At 38.5% G+C, this 16,961-nt stretch overlaps 1 protein-coding gene across 10 annotated transcripts in view; it reads right to left on the reverse strand.

The window, feature by feature from the left end:
- PBRM1 (polybromo 1) overlaps window positions 1–16,961 on the reverse strand; it is a 54,618-nt gene that overhangs the window by 35,907 nt on the left and 1,750 nt on the right. For 6 of the 10 annotated variants that reach the window (XR_014854767.1, XM_085072852.1, XM_085072858.1 and 3 more), the window contains exons 2-12: window positions 14,941–15,096; window positions 14,113–14,210; window positions 13,389–13,536; window positions 10,955–11,095; window positions 10,187–10,303; window positions 9,561–9,629; window positions 8,699–8,797; window positions 8,195–8,280; window positions 5,571–5,669; window positions 3,920–4,011; window positions 374–590 (exon numbers count right to left, since the gene is read on the reverse strand). Coding sequence is in view for 9 of the 10 variants with exons in the window: in XM_085072852.1 (XP_084928978.1) it covers window positions 374–590; window positions 3,920–4,011; window positions 5,571–5,669; window positions 8,195–8,280; window positions 8,699–8,797; window positions 9,561–9,629; window positions 10,187–10,303; window positions 10,955–11,095; window positions 13,389–13,536; window positions 14,113–14,210; window positions 14,941–15,081 (1,307 nt within the window). In the remaining variant the exon portion in view is untranslated. Of the gene's footprint in view, window positions 1–373; window positions 591–3,919; window positions 4,012–5,570; window positions 5,670–8,194; window positions 8,281–8,698; window positions 8,798–9,560; window positions 9,630–10,186; window positions 10,304–10,954; window positions 11,096–13,388; window positions 13,537–14,112; window positions 14,211–14,940; window positions 15,097–16,105; window positions 16,229–16,961 lie in introns of all 10 variants that reach the window. The other 4 variants (XM_085072855.1, XM_085072857.1, XM_085072859.1 and 1 more) reach the window with 3 other exon arrangements.

Below are 16,961 nucleotides of genomic sequence, written 5' to 3' on the forward strand. Positions count from 1 at the left end.
GACTACTAACTTAAAAAGCATGGCAGAAAGAGGTAATCAAGCCATCATGGTCAAGGAAAGAGAAAAAATGGGGAGTTCTGCAAAAACTTTCATCTCTTCTGCACACCTGGCCTTCAGAATTATTGATATGGCAATTTTCAGGCACATTACAAATGAAGCTCAATGGAAAATAAACCGAACAGCAGCCATGTATAAAATATGATCAAAAGACTGATGCAGACTGAGTTGAAACAAGCAACAATCAGACACAGAGGAGAGATAGTGCATACACTGCATTAGGTACCAACAGCTTGACCACAAGAGAAGATTCTGGGAGTTACAGAAACCCTTGAGTAGTTTCACACCAGACATAGTTTGTATTTTTATTTCTTACCTGATCTGCTGCAATGAAATGGGTGTTTTAATTTGCTGATAATAATCAGGATACTTTTTCTTGGAGGGCAAGTGGAAAAAGGGTTCAGAGATGAGCTGGCCCTGGTTATTCCGGCAACTTCTAACTGTGTCATAAAGCTGGTAAAGAGGATTAGAAGTGTCCATGAAGGAAGTAATGCTCTCAGCTTCAGATTCCCCCTCTTCATAACGAGCAGCAGCTGCACAGAGAGAAAGGAAAAACAGGTTCAGCTGAGCTCAGCAGGATAACTCAGAGTGGGTTTTTTGGTGGATAAAGATCTAAAGCAGAAGAAAAGAAAACCACTTTCTGGCAGTCAGATTCACACCTCAGAAAAGGACACAACACATATCTAATAAGCCTCAAGCTGACAAAAAAAAAAGGCATTTTATTTAGGTATTGCAATTCTTTAGACCATATTAATCACAGCTCAATACAAGATTGAGAAGTTAGCAGGAAAAAACTGACACTAAAGCCTGACAATACACCTCTAATATATGCAGTAAATGAAGAACAAATAAATGTCTTACAGTGATAATGTAATTAGCCTAAAAAATTCATAACAAAGTATTTACAAGTTTTATAGCAAGTTTTTCTAGTTGTTTCAGGATTAGATTGAATGAAAGAAATGCTATGAAGAGCTATCACTTACTGCAGATAGAATTAGGAGAAGCATGGCATGAACAACAGAAACACAACAGGAATGGGAAAACACTGGTAGGGGAAATCCAGGATGGGAAGCAATAAATGGCCAAATCCTTCCACCTTTCTTAGCAACACAAACAGTTCAATTTGTACCTTGCAAACAGGCATAACATAAAATCTACATGGCTTTGCACGTGCTAGACTTAAATTATTCACCCGTTTTCCCCTCTGAGAGTGAGTCTGAAGGAAAGCCTGGCAGATGACACACTGGGTAATTCAGCTGCACAAAACACAGTTCCCTAATGCCAAGTTTCCAGCTGGCACTTCCATTATTGCTCAGAGGAGGCTGGCACAATTTCAAGCTCTCTATCCATGTTCAGTAAAGACATATAGAAATGGTGACAAAGCCAGGGGACACTTGGGCTGTGACAACACAGTGCTGTCATTGCTCCTCTGCAGTCTGACACCAGATCTACGTCAGTGTGTGACATGTGGGACCTACCAGGGTCAGAGGCAAAGCTAAAACACAAACAGTCATCAGCAGATGTGCAAACATGCAATGGAACTGTTCACTACTGATGTGGGGAGACACTCAAAATTATCCTAATGATACCAATCAGCACCACTCAATGGCCTAGTATCTACCACACCATAGCCAGCAAAGCAGGAGCTGGGCAGAGTAACTCAAGTAGAAACAAACCACTGGAGCTATTACTGCAATCAGGAAAAGTTTCAAAAATAGATTATGGTTTAGTTTAGTCAAACAAAAAGTTTTTGGTTGGTTTACTCAAATTGTTCAGTTCTGAGTGCTCCACCAAAAAGTATGAAATAAATACAAAATGCAGAATCACTTGTTTTTAAAAAGGAGAAAAATTAAGGAACTAGTCAAGTGTTTGCTGTTCTATCATATGTGTTAGCCAGCAACAAAACACTTCAATACCCTAAATAAGAAATATACTCTCTTTGTATTAAAAGTAGAACACAAGGCATTCCCTAAAAAGAAATCTAAGTAAATTAAAATTTAATTAGTAATTATAAAATGTACTAAAATTAAAGCATTTATGTGGTAGTTTTACTATATTTTTATATTTACATAATATACAGCTATAAACATTTTCATTATGATGTGTATGTTCTTTAAAAGTGATGTGTAAACATCATATATTCTTACATATTCAGAAAATAATAGTGATTTCCTAATATGAAGCCTGCTATATTAAGAGCCAAAGAAGAATATATTATTCAGATTAGAAGAGAGAAAAAATATATTATTCAGATTAGAAGAGAGTTTTGCTATGAAACTAACAATCTGATGCAAGACTGTACATTCTTTAATGTGCAGTAGCACCAGGTCCACGTCCCCAGCAAGCACTGGCAGAGGAGAGGGACAGGCAGTTATTGCCCTTTCATGCTGCTGTTCCCACAAACACAGTTTGCAGATATCACCACTGTCTTCTTTGTGGTCCCAAAGGACCCAAACAACAGTGAAAGCTCAAAGTTCAACTGAAAATAGTTGCCAGTACAAAAGCAGCATTCAGTCTTAAACCGTCTCTGAACAATACAGTAAAACCCAAAATACCCTTGCTTACAGAATTAAATAGATGTTAGCAATATGTAATGACCACCTATGGCTGCCTTTACAGATTCATCATGAGGAGCAAGGGAGCTGCTGAAGCTGCTCACATCTTTGTACTCTGGAGCTGGAAATGTTCTACAAGCTCCATCACACCAAAATGCCATCTGCAGCTGTCAGGATAAACTCTCAGTTGGAAACTGATATTGTTCATTGCTTAGGCAACAGCTACAATCAAAGAAGCTCATAAAGATTCAGTTCTCTGCTTCAAGAAGAGAGAGTTCTATTAATGTTCAGTCATGCAGCCCTGTTCTCATTTATTCTAACAAGTGTTAGAGGAATGAAAAAAAATTACACAGCAGAGCAACTAATAAAAATACCACTTGGTTTAAAGCAAAATCCTTGTCACCCAGAGACTGAAATCATTGGGTTGTCCAAGTAGTGCATTGGAAAGACAGAAAATCTTAAGGGGTGACAGGTCTGCCAAAAAAATTAACATTGCCTCTTAGGTGAATGCAGTAAAGATATGAGAGCAGCAGCATGGCAAAAGTCTCACACACAGAGAGAGGTCCCATGAAAATCACAATAATGTCCATAGCAAAGGTGGCATCTGAAAGTGATTAAATCACTTCAGGAATTTAAATCACAACAATGTAAAAAAGGCTACATGTTTTTATAGCACTGCAATTTGAAAAAAAAATAACAGCTAACAAATAAAGAAAAACCCAATCAACAAATACTCCTCACACCCCCCAGAACGCAGCTGCTCTGAAGCAATAACCAAACTCTGGGCTAACTAGGAATCAAAATGCTTTTGCTTGCAGCAAGAGCTAAAATCCAAAAAATTCTACATATCCTTCCACTAGAAAACTGTGGGGACTACAGTTCAATTACCAGGTATGAAATAAATGCCCCGAAAATAAATATTGAACAGATGCATTATTACACATCAATGCAGAAATAATGTAAACAAAAAATTAAACAAGGAAACGATTCCAGCACTACCAATCTCTTTTACTGCATGAAGAACCCAATGTCTTCTCCAGTATGTCCTCTTCTGTTCCATATCAGAAGGACCAAAACCAAGCAACAGTTCCCTAAAGCTTGGGGAAGTATACTTGGAAACACACAGAAAATTCAGACATGCCAGCAAGTTTGGCCTACCCTATCTTAATAGCTGTAAGACTTAAAGGAATTACACACTGAGTGCAAAATATTTTTGAAATAAATATATTTGAATGTATCAGGAACTCTACAGATTTGCTTATTGTGAACATTTTAATGAAAGTAATTAGAGAAATTGCATTTCCTACCAGCCAAAGCTGCATCCTCATCACTTTCTGATCCATATTGCAATGCCATGGTTATTGCTGATAAACGATCCCCTTGGGCTGATCTTTTGTTACTACAAAGAAAAAAAGGAAAGAAATTTTAAAAATGGGAAAAATTAAAATTAAAAAAAAAGGGTTATCATATTAACTATTAACAGTCACCCAGAGTGTGTAAGCAAACATATGAAACTCGTGACTCCATGACCAGGAACACAGCCATGACTACAGAAGGCAGGAGCCTTTAACAAGAGAAATTCTTACCAAGCCAGGAGTCTGTCTCTATTTTATGACATGGTCCATCAAACACAGAAAGCTGAGCTCCAGCTTGCTATCTTCTGTCCTATTTTGTATACTTGATTATTTGATTAATTGCAGGAGAAAGGGAATGACAAGAAGTCTCTCCCAATTAGTAACTTTGTTATTTCATGCTGTTTTATCGGTATTTGTCTACAGGAAGGAATTCAGCACACTGAAAGCTGCATGTTCTATCTCTTCCCATTCCTCCATTCCCCCTTAGGCATTTTCAGCACACAGTGCCTGCACATGAAGGAGCCTCCTAATCTTCTTACGATGGAGTCAGCTGGCATCCACACAGGCTACGGTCTCACCAAGACTTCTTCAGCATCCCTCTCTTTTGTCCCAAACCTGGGGCACAGTATTTCACATCTAAACTATTAGCTATGCCTGACATTCTCTGCTTTTTCACAAGATCAGCTCTTCAGGCACCTCCAGAAATGAGCTCAGCCTTGTCCTGCAGGAGCCCAAGTGAAGACTGCAAAAAAGCAGATGGGTTGAGTGCATGCCACAGCCCTATACTTGCCAATACATCTTTTCCTGCCTTTTGATATAAACACATAGATATCATTCCCCTCATCTGTGGGGCATCCTTCTAAAACATCTATTGAGTTCCTCTGGTCCATGACTTTGGGTTCTGTCTGTTCCTGCAGTCCTCCAGGGCAGCACTGATGGTGTGTGGTGCTGGGCTGCTGCCTGATGAAGCCACTTCTGGTTCTTTCCTTGCTGCGCTTTGCCTCATTTCATCAAAAAACCTTCTTCACTAACCTGGGTCATTTTTATTGCAATACTACTGACAGGGTTTGCAAGTCCCCACCTGGATCATGAACACATCCAGATGTAGCACCTCTTCCCCTGATGGCCTGAGGTGCCACATGCCCTGGAACTGTAATTCACCTTTACACTGCCAGCGCAGATCCACCTGAGCCACTCCAGCCTCAGCATCCTGATCCACCCTGGCTGCTCTGATGTTGTTCAGTGACTGAACTTTTGGGTCCATGTGCACCTGCATGATGCACTCTCACAACCAGGTTCTCTACATGTGCAGCAACATCCTGCCCCACCTGAGCAGCCTAGGTGGGTTTTTCCTTGTGTGGAAAAACAGTTTCAGCTGCTGCAGCCACTCCCACAGAGCACTGCCACCATCCGTGAGTCAGTATGAAGGATTGAAAATTCTTCTCACTGAGCAGTAACTACAATATCAGTGTGCTATCAGCATCATTCTCATCCTAATCCAAAGGACAGCACCACAGCAGGTATGAGGAAGAAAATCAAACAAAATGTAGCATTTCCATACGATGATGACCCAGCTTTTCCTGCAAGTGCACAATTTACTTACCGATAATATTTGTTAGAAGAATTTCTCTCATCCCCAACACTGCCTTTACCCTGTGAGGAAGGACCTGTCAGCTTGGAAGCAGCCAAATTTGATGCAGTCCTTAAGGCAGGAGAGGCAAGCCAAGGAAAGGGGGAGGAAAAAAAACAGGCCCACCTTAGACCCATGAAAAGCACAGCAAGAAAAAAAGCTTTTTACAGAATCACTTTGACAGATCAGCCAAAAGGTTGAGACAGATATGTTTGGAAGCTAAATGATAAGCAGTACTGAGATCCTTTCAGTGCTCCAGCATTTATGTGGATTTTGTTTCTAAAGTGAGAGGAAAGTAACGTTTAGCTCAAGCATTGATAGCTGTACACACAGCTCAGCCTAAACAGCAGTGAAAGCAGCCAACAAAATGTTCCTCAGCATCCAGATAAAGCCAATCATACAGGTCCAGTCATGTTTTATCAGCACTTCAAGTCACTGTCAAGTCGGTTGACAGTGCCTATTATCAAGCAATTTAATTTTGCCACTTTAAGGGAGGACAGTTAAATGCACCCAGAGAGAGCAGTGTAGTACAGCAGAGGAGACAATGAGCTCTGCAATAAAAAACATGATTTTTGACACAGGGGCAACATATAAAGCTTAGGTTAGTAGCATTATGATTATTTGAGTTTGAGCCATCAATGACAAAGAACAACAGATGTAAATTCAGAAGAAAAATATAGAAAATTAACTTGAAGTGAACTTATGAGGGAATTTTACTCAAATCAGCAATAGGTAAAGGAGAACTCCCCTTTAAGAGAATTAAACATTTAGGAATTTAAATATAAACAATGATTCTGTAAAGCAGATTCTTGAGAAAGAAACAAAAAAAGAATAACGATTCAATAAAAAAAGCAACCAGTGAAATACAGAAAAGCAAGTGAAAGGTTTAGTTTTCATGACACTTTTTCTCTCATCCCAATTTCTTCTGCATTCAGCCTGATATTATTGTAGCCTGCTTCAGGCATTATTTTTCCCCCCCATGTTAGAGAAACAAAGAAGGGAGCTGTCAATTACTCTGACAGATTACTTCAGGATTTGAAGGTCTATTGAGAGCACAATACATAAAAGAACATCTAGAATAAGGCAGTTGAGAAGTGGAAATAGGTTGGCAGTGCAAGAGAGGAATTCAGCTAACAAATATCAGTGTGATTTATCTGTCATCCCTTCTTACACAATCAGCTTTATTTTAAAGAAAAACTGTTGAGCCTCAAAATTAAATGACACACACCCTGACATCCTGAGCTTCATCAATGGCCAACACAGTGAGAAAAATAAAATAAAATCACAATTTAAATAGAAAACCTCTATGCTTACGTGTAATTCTAGTTACCGCAAAGCAAACTCATATTTATTTTCAGTGTCTGTAGAATCAAAGTCTTCTGGCACTACACACACTTTTAAGAAGGAAAATTATTCAAGTACGTGTAAAGAATTACTTCTTAAGAGTATTTCTGCTTTTTACTTTTATATGCTCCAACGATGATGCACCCAACCATGGGAAGGATGCTGATGCTGAACAAACCAACCAGAAAAACCACATCTCAAAACACCAAGTAGTAAAAATCAATCAGGCAATTTCCATTTCTTTCACACAATAATCCTAGGCGACACTCCTAATACTCACACCATCTACACATAAAAAAATTAAACTGCCTTTCAGTTAAGTAAAGGAGTGACAGTGTTTCTAGCTGTACCATACAAATCTTTGCAGGAAGTAACAACACTGGTTTCCCAGCACCAAACACCAGTGAACAGTTCAAATATATGAAGAGATTTCACCTTGTAAGAGTTTCCCAACTCCCTGAATGACTTGCAGGACATTGCTTTATTTTTTTTTAGATAAATGACATAGCTCATATTGGCAAGTAATATCTAAACCCATGAGCATTACTTGAAAGTAAAAAGTTCATATGAGAAGAAATGTAACTGCATTTCAGTGAACATTTATAATGACTGCATCACTTCTCTGTACACTATGGATTCTCACAGGAAGAAAATGCACTTTCCTAAGTAAAATCATTCCATGAAACAAATAGAGCTATCAACTCTCATCATGTGTTTTATACCTGCATATTCAGGGACAAATCACTGATTAATAAATCCAGATCTTCAGTTTCCTCTGTCTCTTTTCATACCTAAAAATTGCTTTTCAAACAAGAGTGGACATCTCTCTAAATATCTTTTGCCCAAGGTTCTGTTCCTATGTTTCTGCCTCTACCTAACTGTGAGCCCTTTGATTTCAGCTGCTAGATTTCAAGAAAATCCAGCATTTTTCATAAAACAAAGCACCTTGTTCCTCACTATTCCCTTTCTGTTTTTAACTTATAAACACATGGTGGAAGTTGGCCATAGCTTAAGTTATTAAATATTCACTGACACGATTTTTCATAATGAAGTACATCACAGAAATATTTTACCACAGAAGTATTTCAATAAAAGAAGCTTTCTTCCAAAAACTATTTTAACCAATGTAGAACTTTTAAAACTAAACTAAATTTTCAAGCAACTGTGTCCCACTATACTCTCCACAGCACAATTAAGAAAATGTCAATAGAGGTTTTTATATGAGATTATAGAAAGAACTCTATTTGCAGTACCTGATTCGGAGACTTGACTTGGCCAACTCACTGTGTTCAATCTCAGCCTTTTTCATATTAAATATCTTTTTAATCGCATTTGCATCCTGTCAATAAAAGATTCTTTTTGTTTAATGTTGAAAGTGAATAATATTGTAATCAGATATATCCAGCTATCTAATACATAAATGCTGATGTTTTTACATTTAGATATAAAACAATTTTGCATGAAAAATGAAGCATAGAACAAAGTCTGCCTGAAATACACCCACACAGTATTTTTACAGTGGCTTGAAAATACTGAATAGAAGACCTGAGTAGCTTCAAGCTAGTTTATTGTAATTTTTGTACCCCAGTTCTACTAAAAGCAATATAAAAAAGAAAAACCCACTAATAGCTATTTTAAAAAAATGCAAACAGGGTCTTGAGAGCTTTATACTCAAGATTTATTCAGGGATCAATTAGCACAGAAGGTAGTCAAGAAAATCTGAATCACAAATCACACTATGAACAACTGAAACTAACCTTGAATACTTGGGATCCAGGCTCATTGTAGGTTTTGGCATTCTTTGCCAGAAGATCTATGTCCTTGGCCATGGCATGAATGCTTTTATAAGTTCCATTCTATACAACAAAAAGCAGAACTGGTTAAAGTGGCAGCCTTCAGACAGCATGAGAATAAGTCAATAGTGAAAAGCAAAGAAATTCATGTTCAATAAAGGGAATATTTACAGAAAAACAACATATTTATAAAGACAATAGATAAATAGCTAGAAAAAGTAATCAAAACAAGACATTAACATACATATATACTAAGTCTTTATAAAGCCTATGAATGTGAAGATTCAAAAAAATATTTAATAGATCATATTACCTTCATTTTGAAGAGTTCTGACAAAATGCTGTTTTAACTTTATTCTCTAGTTCAGTTAGTCTATGTCCTATCCCTCACTACTATACAAAATGCCAGAATTACAGAACAGTATTCCAAATTACTGGAGAAGTAAGATGAAAAATGCATCAGTACAAAACATCTATTTATAGCTCTAGAACAGAAGTAGGTGATGATAATGCACGACCAACCTTCAGTACTTCAATGTTTTACATGAGCAGCACTTGCCAAGGAAGTGCTTTAAGCCATTAAACATCAAATTACCTGAGATATTCTGGCTCAAAGCCAGCACTCCACTGTGCCTGATCTTCAACACAGCTACTTTTGCAGCACTAACCCAGCACAGAACATTGAATCAGCACAGTGTGCAGATTTTTTAATAGCAGGGGGAAAAAACACATTGCCTTTCCTACCACCATAAATTCTGACTTCTAGCAATTCTGAAATGCTTACTGTTAAACAAGTCTGTACCCTGACACATTAGTATGTTCATACCTGTATCCTTTGGGCAATAGTTTTAAGATCTATGGGCTCCTTTATTATTGCATAATAATCTGGATATTGCTGGAAAACAGAAATAATTTATGTATTAGAATAAACAGTCACAAAGCTTTTGTTCTAACAGCTCACAGAATGAGCCATTAGGTGAACTGCAGCTAAGAACAGTGTAAGCCTCAAAATAGGGCACTAGGCTTCAATTTGGACAAGCCAGGTCATAAGGCAGATACAAGGAATTACAATTCATCAATAAACTGACAGAAAGGACCAGTTCTGATGGAAATTCAAATCCATGATGGTTTTGGTTAACACTTATACCACAGAAACAGAACACTGGTTCTGAAACGGAGCAGTAAAATCAGACATATTAAAGAAGATTAAAAATACTGCATCATAAAAAATCCACAGTTACCTAAACTGGCAGAACAGGGCAAGACTCAGTCTGCAGTGAAGGGCTGGGAATGAGTGGATGGGAACAAAGAAGGGAGGGAAACTCTACCAACAGGTGGAGTTTGACACTGATGAGACAGACACAGAGAACTGCATCCTGAGAATGGCCATCACAGCATGTAAATATCCAAGCTTCCACATTAGGACACAACAAATATCATTAAAATACTCACCACTTTAGAAGGAAGTTTCTGAAACAGTTCACTTATGAGGCGTCCTGATGGGTTTGTGGCAACAGCTACAGCTTCAAGAAGCTGTTCCAGAATTTCCTTCAGGTAACCTGGAGATGACTAATGTAGGAAACAAAAATCACAGGAAGTTTTAATAGCAGCCATAGTGGAGTGCTTCAAATTGCACTGAAATATAGAAATTTACACTTCAAAGACAGAAAAAAAATCAGCTACAAAACAAAACATGGATGCAACTTTTGAAGACAACGTTGTTTATGTAGGTAAAGGTATACTAGAAAACTCTAATTTCAGGTTTACATTGCAGACTGTCAGACATACATCACAGTTACTGAAAATGTGCATCCCAATATCACAAAAACCAGGCAAGCCCAAACTTCCTCTCATAACACTCCAGGCACAGCTGCACTGACTGAATGGACACTTGCTGATAAATGATGCCATTAGACACGAATCTTGCTTGCAATAAACCTCAATGTTGGCATGAATTCAAGCACAATTCATATTATTCCAGCTAAACTAGAATCATGCTTTATCCACATCAGAAACCCTCATCGCTTTTTTGTGCAACGCAAAAGTAAAAACACACATTCAATGCTGTGAAGTGATTAACCAATACACTTGCATGAGAAATACCCTCTGGGGCATAATTTAACAATGAAAACATTACTCAAAGCTTTTTCACCCTCTCAGAGTCAGCTGACATACACTGTTACAGCCTCCCCCCTCTGCAGTTGTCATGCCCACACTTACTAATTCAGAATTTGCTTGATTGTCATGTCCTTCCTCATCATCATCGTCCTCCTCAGCATCACCTTTCTGAACAAATTCATTTTTTGTGCGCAAATACAGCTCCCATAGTTTGCAGGCAGCTTTATATTCAGGAGAATCTGGCTGCAAAAACCAATCAACCATTTCAGTCAAAATTCAGAGCCTTCTCATCTGAGGGAAATTTGTAAGTTATCAGCTGAAAGGTATTAACATTAAATTAATAATAAAACACCTGGGAAATTCCTGCTTCACTTGTTCTTCAACACAGGAGTCAAGAATCACAATAAGCATTAGAAAATATAACCTGTATGACTCCAAAGCATCTAAATCTTTCAGAAGGAAAGGCTTGGACAAGCCAATTAGATGAATCTGGAGAAATCACTAGGTTTTGTTAAAGCACAACACCAGTATTTAAAACAGACTAAATATCAGTATGCCAGAAAGGTGACCTAAGCCAATATTGTTGTCATTGCGTGGCACTTGAAAATTAACTTACGTAGAAGTAGTCACATAAATATCTTTGAAAGCACTGCAATGATTTACACTCAGCATTAACTGGGAAACTCCAAAGAACTGGAAAACGTGCTACCACCTGGCTACACCTCTAGATATATCTTTTAGGAGAGGCAGAAGTGTCAGTTAGAAAATCAACTTTAAAAAATACAGAGTTGGTAGTGGCAGACAAGCACGTGCCTATTCACATTACTACCTAAGAACATTACCCAGAACAAAGACAGCTTTTCCACCCATATATTTTACTTTCCCTTTCCTCTGTCATTTTAGCTCTATTTCAGGTATTCCTGCTGATAATGTCACCTTATTATTGCTCATTGCGCTCTCCTTACTTCACTCTCTCAACCTCTGACAGCCTGTGATACAAATGAGAAACCAACATGAGAACTGTTCTCAATCTTGCCTTATTAGGCTTAAATATTCTCAGCACATGAGACCAGGTGCTTACGAAGAGCATACTTTAAGGGTATCCTGGCTCCACAAGTCTGCTTCCTTCTGTATTTAATGGGAGATGCTCAGGAGTGTGAGACTAGACCACAAATACAAAAAACCCAAAGGCTGCTGCTCTGCTCTAGCACTGCCAATAAAACACCTGCTGGAATAAAGACCTTGACAATGAATCACTGCCCCTGGTTTGTATGCACTGTGGAGCTGTCTGGGAAAGGAGAAAGGTTAAAGGGTTAAAGAAGAAGAGGTTTTATTTGTGTGCCACACCTCCAGCCCACAGCTCCATAATTCTCTGGAAATGCAAACATTTCTCATCCTAGAATACATATTTTTAGTCTAATGGAAAATCTTTATGATACAGTTAAACGCTGAGCCCACAATTCGGTAGGCAAAGGCGGCACACATTCTGTAAAATGTAACACCCTGATCATTCTTTCCTGACATCAACTCCTTTTCCCCTCACATAAAAGCCCATTAATGTTGGATTTTTCACACTGAGTGCCTAACAAAGCTCCAGAAGTACACAGTGGATTTGGAAATCTTTGTACTTTTTCTCCTGGAAGCAGAATGTGCAAATGCATTAACCCACAAATCTGATTGTTTGTCAAGAAGCAACTACACACACACACACACACGCAAAACAAACACTGCCTTTCTCAATGTCACCTGGTTACACCAGCTGGGTTATTCAGAAAGCATCATCTGGATGATCTCCAAAGTTAAAGATATAGGAAAGGCAACATTAGCAGATTTAGATCTGCTGTATCATCTCAATCACTACATACAATTTCACTGGTTTATGGATTTAACACAGACTTTCATTAAACAAGATTAATCCAATTTTTTCCCACTTCCTTACGAAAACTGCAATAAAACCCATCAATATCCATAACAAAACACACAACCAGTTTGGGGAATGGCCATGGGGGTGGTAGCATTAATAACATTACACTCACATCTATCATCCCTGACCATGACAGTCAATGTGCCATTTTTTTCCTTTTATTAAGTGGCAAATGGAAGAGGAAAATTCAACACTCCTACCATAAGCTTGCTGTTATGCATAAACATTTCCTTCTGGGGGAGGGGGGTGAAATCTTTCTCTATTTTAAAAGGTTACACAGAGTGTGTTGTAAAATGAGAAGGCTTTGATAGAGGAGGATTTTTCTCAGTTTATATCTCCATTTTTGCTTTTGATCTCTCTTGGAAAACTACACAAGGATCCTCCCCACATTATTTTACAGTTTTCCACAGAAAAAAATTGCTACAGTAGGGCATCTTAGAAAGCTACAATCAATATTACAGAAATATATGCAAATAACTGCACTGTGTACTGTTCTCCTACCAATAACACTCCAAGTTAAACTGAGTATGTTTTGGCCAAACCAAGGAAGAATCTGAACATACCTCTTTCCCTTTTACAATGAATTTGAGCTTTTACATGTAATTTGCTCACCTTATAGTAAGCCTTTGCATTGTTAAAGAGAAGCTGGAAATCAGCAGTCAACACATTCACATCATCATATTCCTCCATCTTCAGCTTTTGTTGGATTTTCATTAAATCAATTGGCTGAGAAACCACTTCATAATAATCTGGCTGATTTCTGCCGCAATGACAAAAACAGGCATCATATTCCAAGCAGTACAACCAAAACCACAGCACTAAAGCTTGTGCATGCTTATGACTAAATAAACCAAAGAAAGTTCCAGTATATTTTCGTTACACATAAAAGATCTGGACAGTGGTCCATCAGTCAGCTCACTTTATGTATCTTCTGTTACTATCCTCAGTTTCCTGGGTTTAAGACAAAACTCAGCCTCTTACTTAGCTACTGCATTTTCAAGGGTCACTTCTATTAACCCTCCCAAGCTATGTCCTTAGGATTATATCCCACCACTTACATAGAATATTTTATAATCAAAGGCACAGATGTTTTAGGCAGGTGTTAAAAGAAACATTTTAAAGTAATGCAGTGGATCTTTTTTTTTCCCTGAGAAAGGGCACTAATGTAAGCATGTCCCATTGAATAATTCCATCAAACATTTGGATCAAACACTAGTGTGAAACTATGAAAAATGCAGCTTAGATTTTTCACAAATTAATGCTGAAGTATTTATCAATTTCCACTTCTCCCTGATTAAATCTCAGGTTCAAGGTGTAACCAGACCTGTGGTCTTACCTTCTCTTCGGTGCCCTGATGAAGAGCTCACAAAGGAGCCTGCCCTGCTCATCTTTGTAGTCTCTGATGGTGTTGTAGAGCTCATGGCAGACAGCAATCTGAAATGCAATGAAGTAACGAAAAAGGAGAGAATTTTGAGGAGGTAACAAAGCAAAGCCTGCTTACAAAGGGAAGGACAAGCTGCCAATCCACAATATGCCCTAAAGCAGAAGTCAGAGGCAATTGAAGCACCTCACACTTTAGCAGGAGACCTGACAAGTGTGCCAGGTACTGCAGAATTTCCATTTATTTTTTGAACGCAGGGACCTTTATTTCAATGCTAATTCTAAGTAAAACACCCAAAATGTAAATTAATTCAGTACAATTCTCTCCAGGTTACAGGCTTCTACAATAACAACAGGGGCTCTCCTGCCCTGCAATTAATCAACATTAGACTGCTCATGCAAAGGCACAGCAGAGGCATTGTACACTTCAGCACAGCCTGTGCCATTCCCCACTTATCCCCCTCTGCATTTGCTATGCAGACACAGCTGTCAACTTCTGCACATTATGATTTCAGCTCATTCTCCAACATCCTTCCATCTGTTAAAAGCATCAGCAAAAAGAGAAAAGCAGCAAAAGCAAAACCAGAAAGAAAAAGATGAAACTGGGGAGTCAGGACGAAACCAAAGCTGAATGGGATCCTAAACAAAGTGCAGGCAAGGCAGAAACAGCTTCAGGACCAGTGTACGTATGGTCATTAATTTTACAATCCAGCATACCCCAGACAGCACATACAGTACCCCCAAGAAAAAAGAAAAGAGCTGCAAGTAGTAAGAAGGTACTAACAGGATCTACAGTTGGGAGATTGGAAAGTCTCCTCCTCTTCCTGCTTGGGCCTGGTATATTGGTGGAGTGATGGGCATCATCGAAATCTCCGCCACTGACGCTGCTGGAAGGAGAGGTAGCTCTTCGCCTCTTGGAACCCATGGAATCCAACTTCTTCTATAATGAACACAAACATTCTTAAAGCCCTGGCATTGCACCCAAACACTCTGCTGAGAGCTACCTACAGAGGTAGCAAAGCTGCTGATGAGTTACATACATTTGGGAAATGCTACAGGTCAGTTAAGACATTCTGTAAACACCAACTTTGTGAAAATTCCCAAGAATAAAGGGAAATCAAAATGCTCCTACAGTTTCATAGTCACCAATGACAGCAAGGCCAGAAACCTTCAAGCTAGCAGCTCTTAGTAGAATATATTCTTAAACTCTCTGCATTTTGATACCCCACCCCATGCATGACAAATAAGCAAGAACCACTGTTTTCAACAATAAAAGCTGTACAAAGACACATGCTCATTTCTGGTGTAAAAGCACTTCATTCCATGTCAAACTAGAACAATAAAAATAACCAAAAACAGACCAACACAGAAAAAATCCCAAACAAAACAAATTGCAAATTAAAAGGGCCACAGAATACCTTGTGTCATATTCAAGTGAAAAAAAGGTCTGGACCACCATGGGACCTCCCACTCCCACTTTATAAGTGGGATGAATGGCTCAGCCATGGAGAAGCTGAAAAAGCCCTCTCCTCTTTTGGCCATAGTTTTGCATTTACCAAAACAAGCAGTGACAAATGAATAACCACCATCCAACAACTATGGTAATTTATGGAACAAGTTGTTGGCTCTTTCCCAACTTCTACTGACAGCATCAGAAGAATACCTTTATTTGTGGCTGTCTCAAAGGCTGAGGACAGAACAGATCCATCTATCCCACCCTATATCCATTTTCCAACCAAATCCAAGAATTTCTTTTAAAAGTCACTCAGAAGATTGACAAGGTACGGCAGCACAACATAACTGTGTTAAAGCATTTTTGTTAGAGATGGAGATAACTTCAAGCACATACATGAGATGAATAAGGTAGGAATAATTAACAGTTACAAAAAAGAAAAGCAAAAGGCCAAGGCAGGGGAATGGAGACACAATCAATAATTTACCAGATTTACCAGAGTAGAACCAGCACCTCGAAAAGCCAGTCTCCTCATAGTGTCTGTTGGCCAAGCACAGATACTGCGAGAAGGTGACACTCTAAGAGTGGCAAACCAGTAATGGTGTTAGTACAGCCAGAACTGGAAGACAAGAAAAAGGAAAGAGGGAGAGAAGAAAATTCAGAGTAGGTAGATAAAGAATAAAATCAAAGAATAAAATGGATAATTACAGTGACAGAGAAAAAAAGCAAGAAACAGAAGGTAACTTTTTTTAGCCCAGCAGAAACTCTACAAAGTAATTTTGTACACAGAATGCTAGACACTTCTGTCATTGTCACAGCAAAAATACATTTCTCTAACGTTCCTGAATATGCATTACAGATTTCACAGCCACTTGCTAGAGAATGATTCATCAAGCAGAGCAGAGAGTAAACAGAAGTGATATCTGACCTGAGAGTACAAACCAGAAAGCAGTAAAAGTTACAGAATGCAAATGTGCTTATAACAACATAATCTTAAGGTCAACAAACAATAAACTCTAAGATGATGCACCTCCATCACTCTTCAGAGTGGATTTTTATACTCAGAAGGAAGCAGAAAGTATGCAGCCATACACTAAAAATATACTGTTTCAATTTCTAAGCAGTCTCCAAGTCCGATGTTTTTCCCAGAAATTCCATGTGAAATATACAGAACCATTTTATGGCAAAATGTTTGCTTCTGCGTAGTTCAACCAACTACTGCCTTCAATCAAGCCCCAGAGAGATTCTTCTCCTGTTCAGCTCTGCAAACATTTTCATAACACGGACAAGCAGAGAAGCTCTGTGCTTTATCAGCAGGCAATTCATTTTGGGAACTGACAACAAGCCTCACA

This window comes from Lichenostomus cassidix, chromosome 12 (genome assembly GCF_008360975.1).
Source record: "Lichenostomus cassidix isolate B80296 chromosome 12, HeHo_3.0, whole genome shotgun sequence".
In the NCBI taxonomy this organism is placed as follows: domain Eukaryota; kingdom Metazoa; phylum Chordata; class Aves; order Passeriformes; family Meliphagidae; genus Lichenostomus; species Lichenostomus cassidix.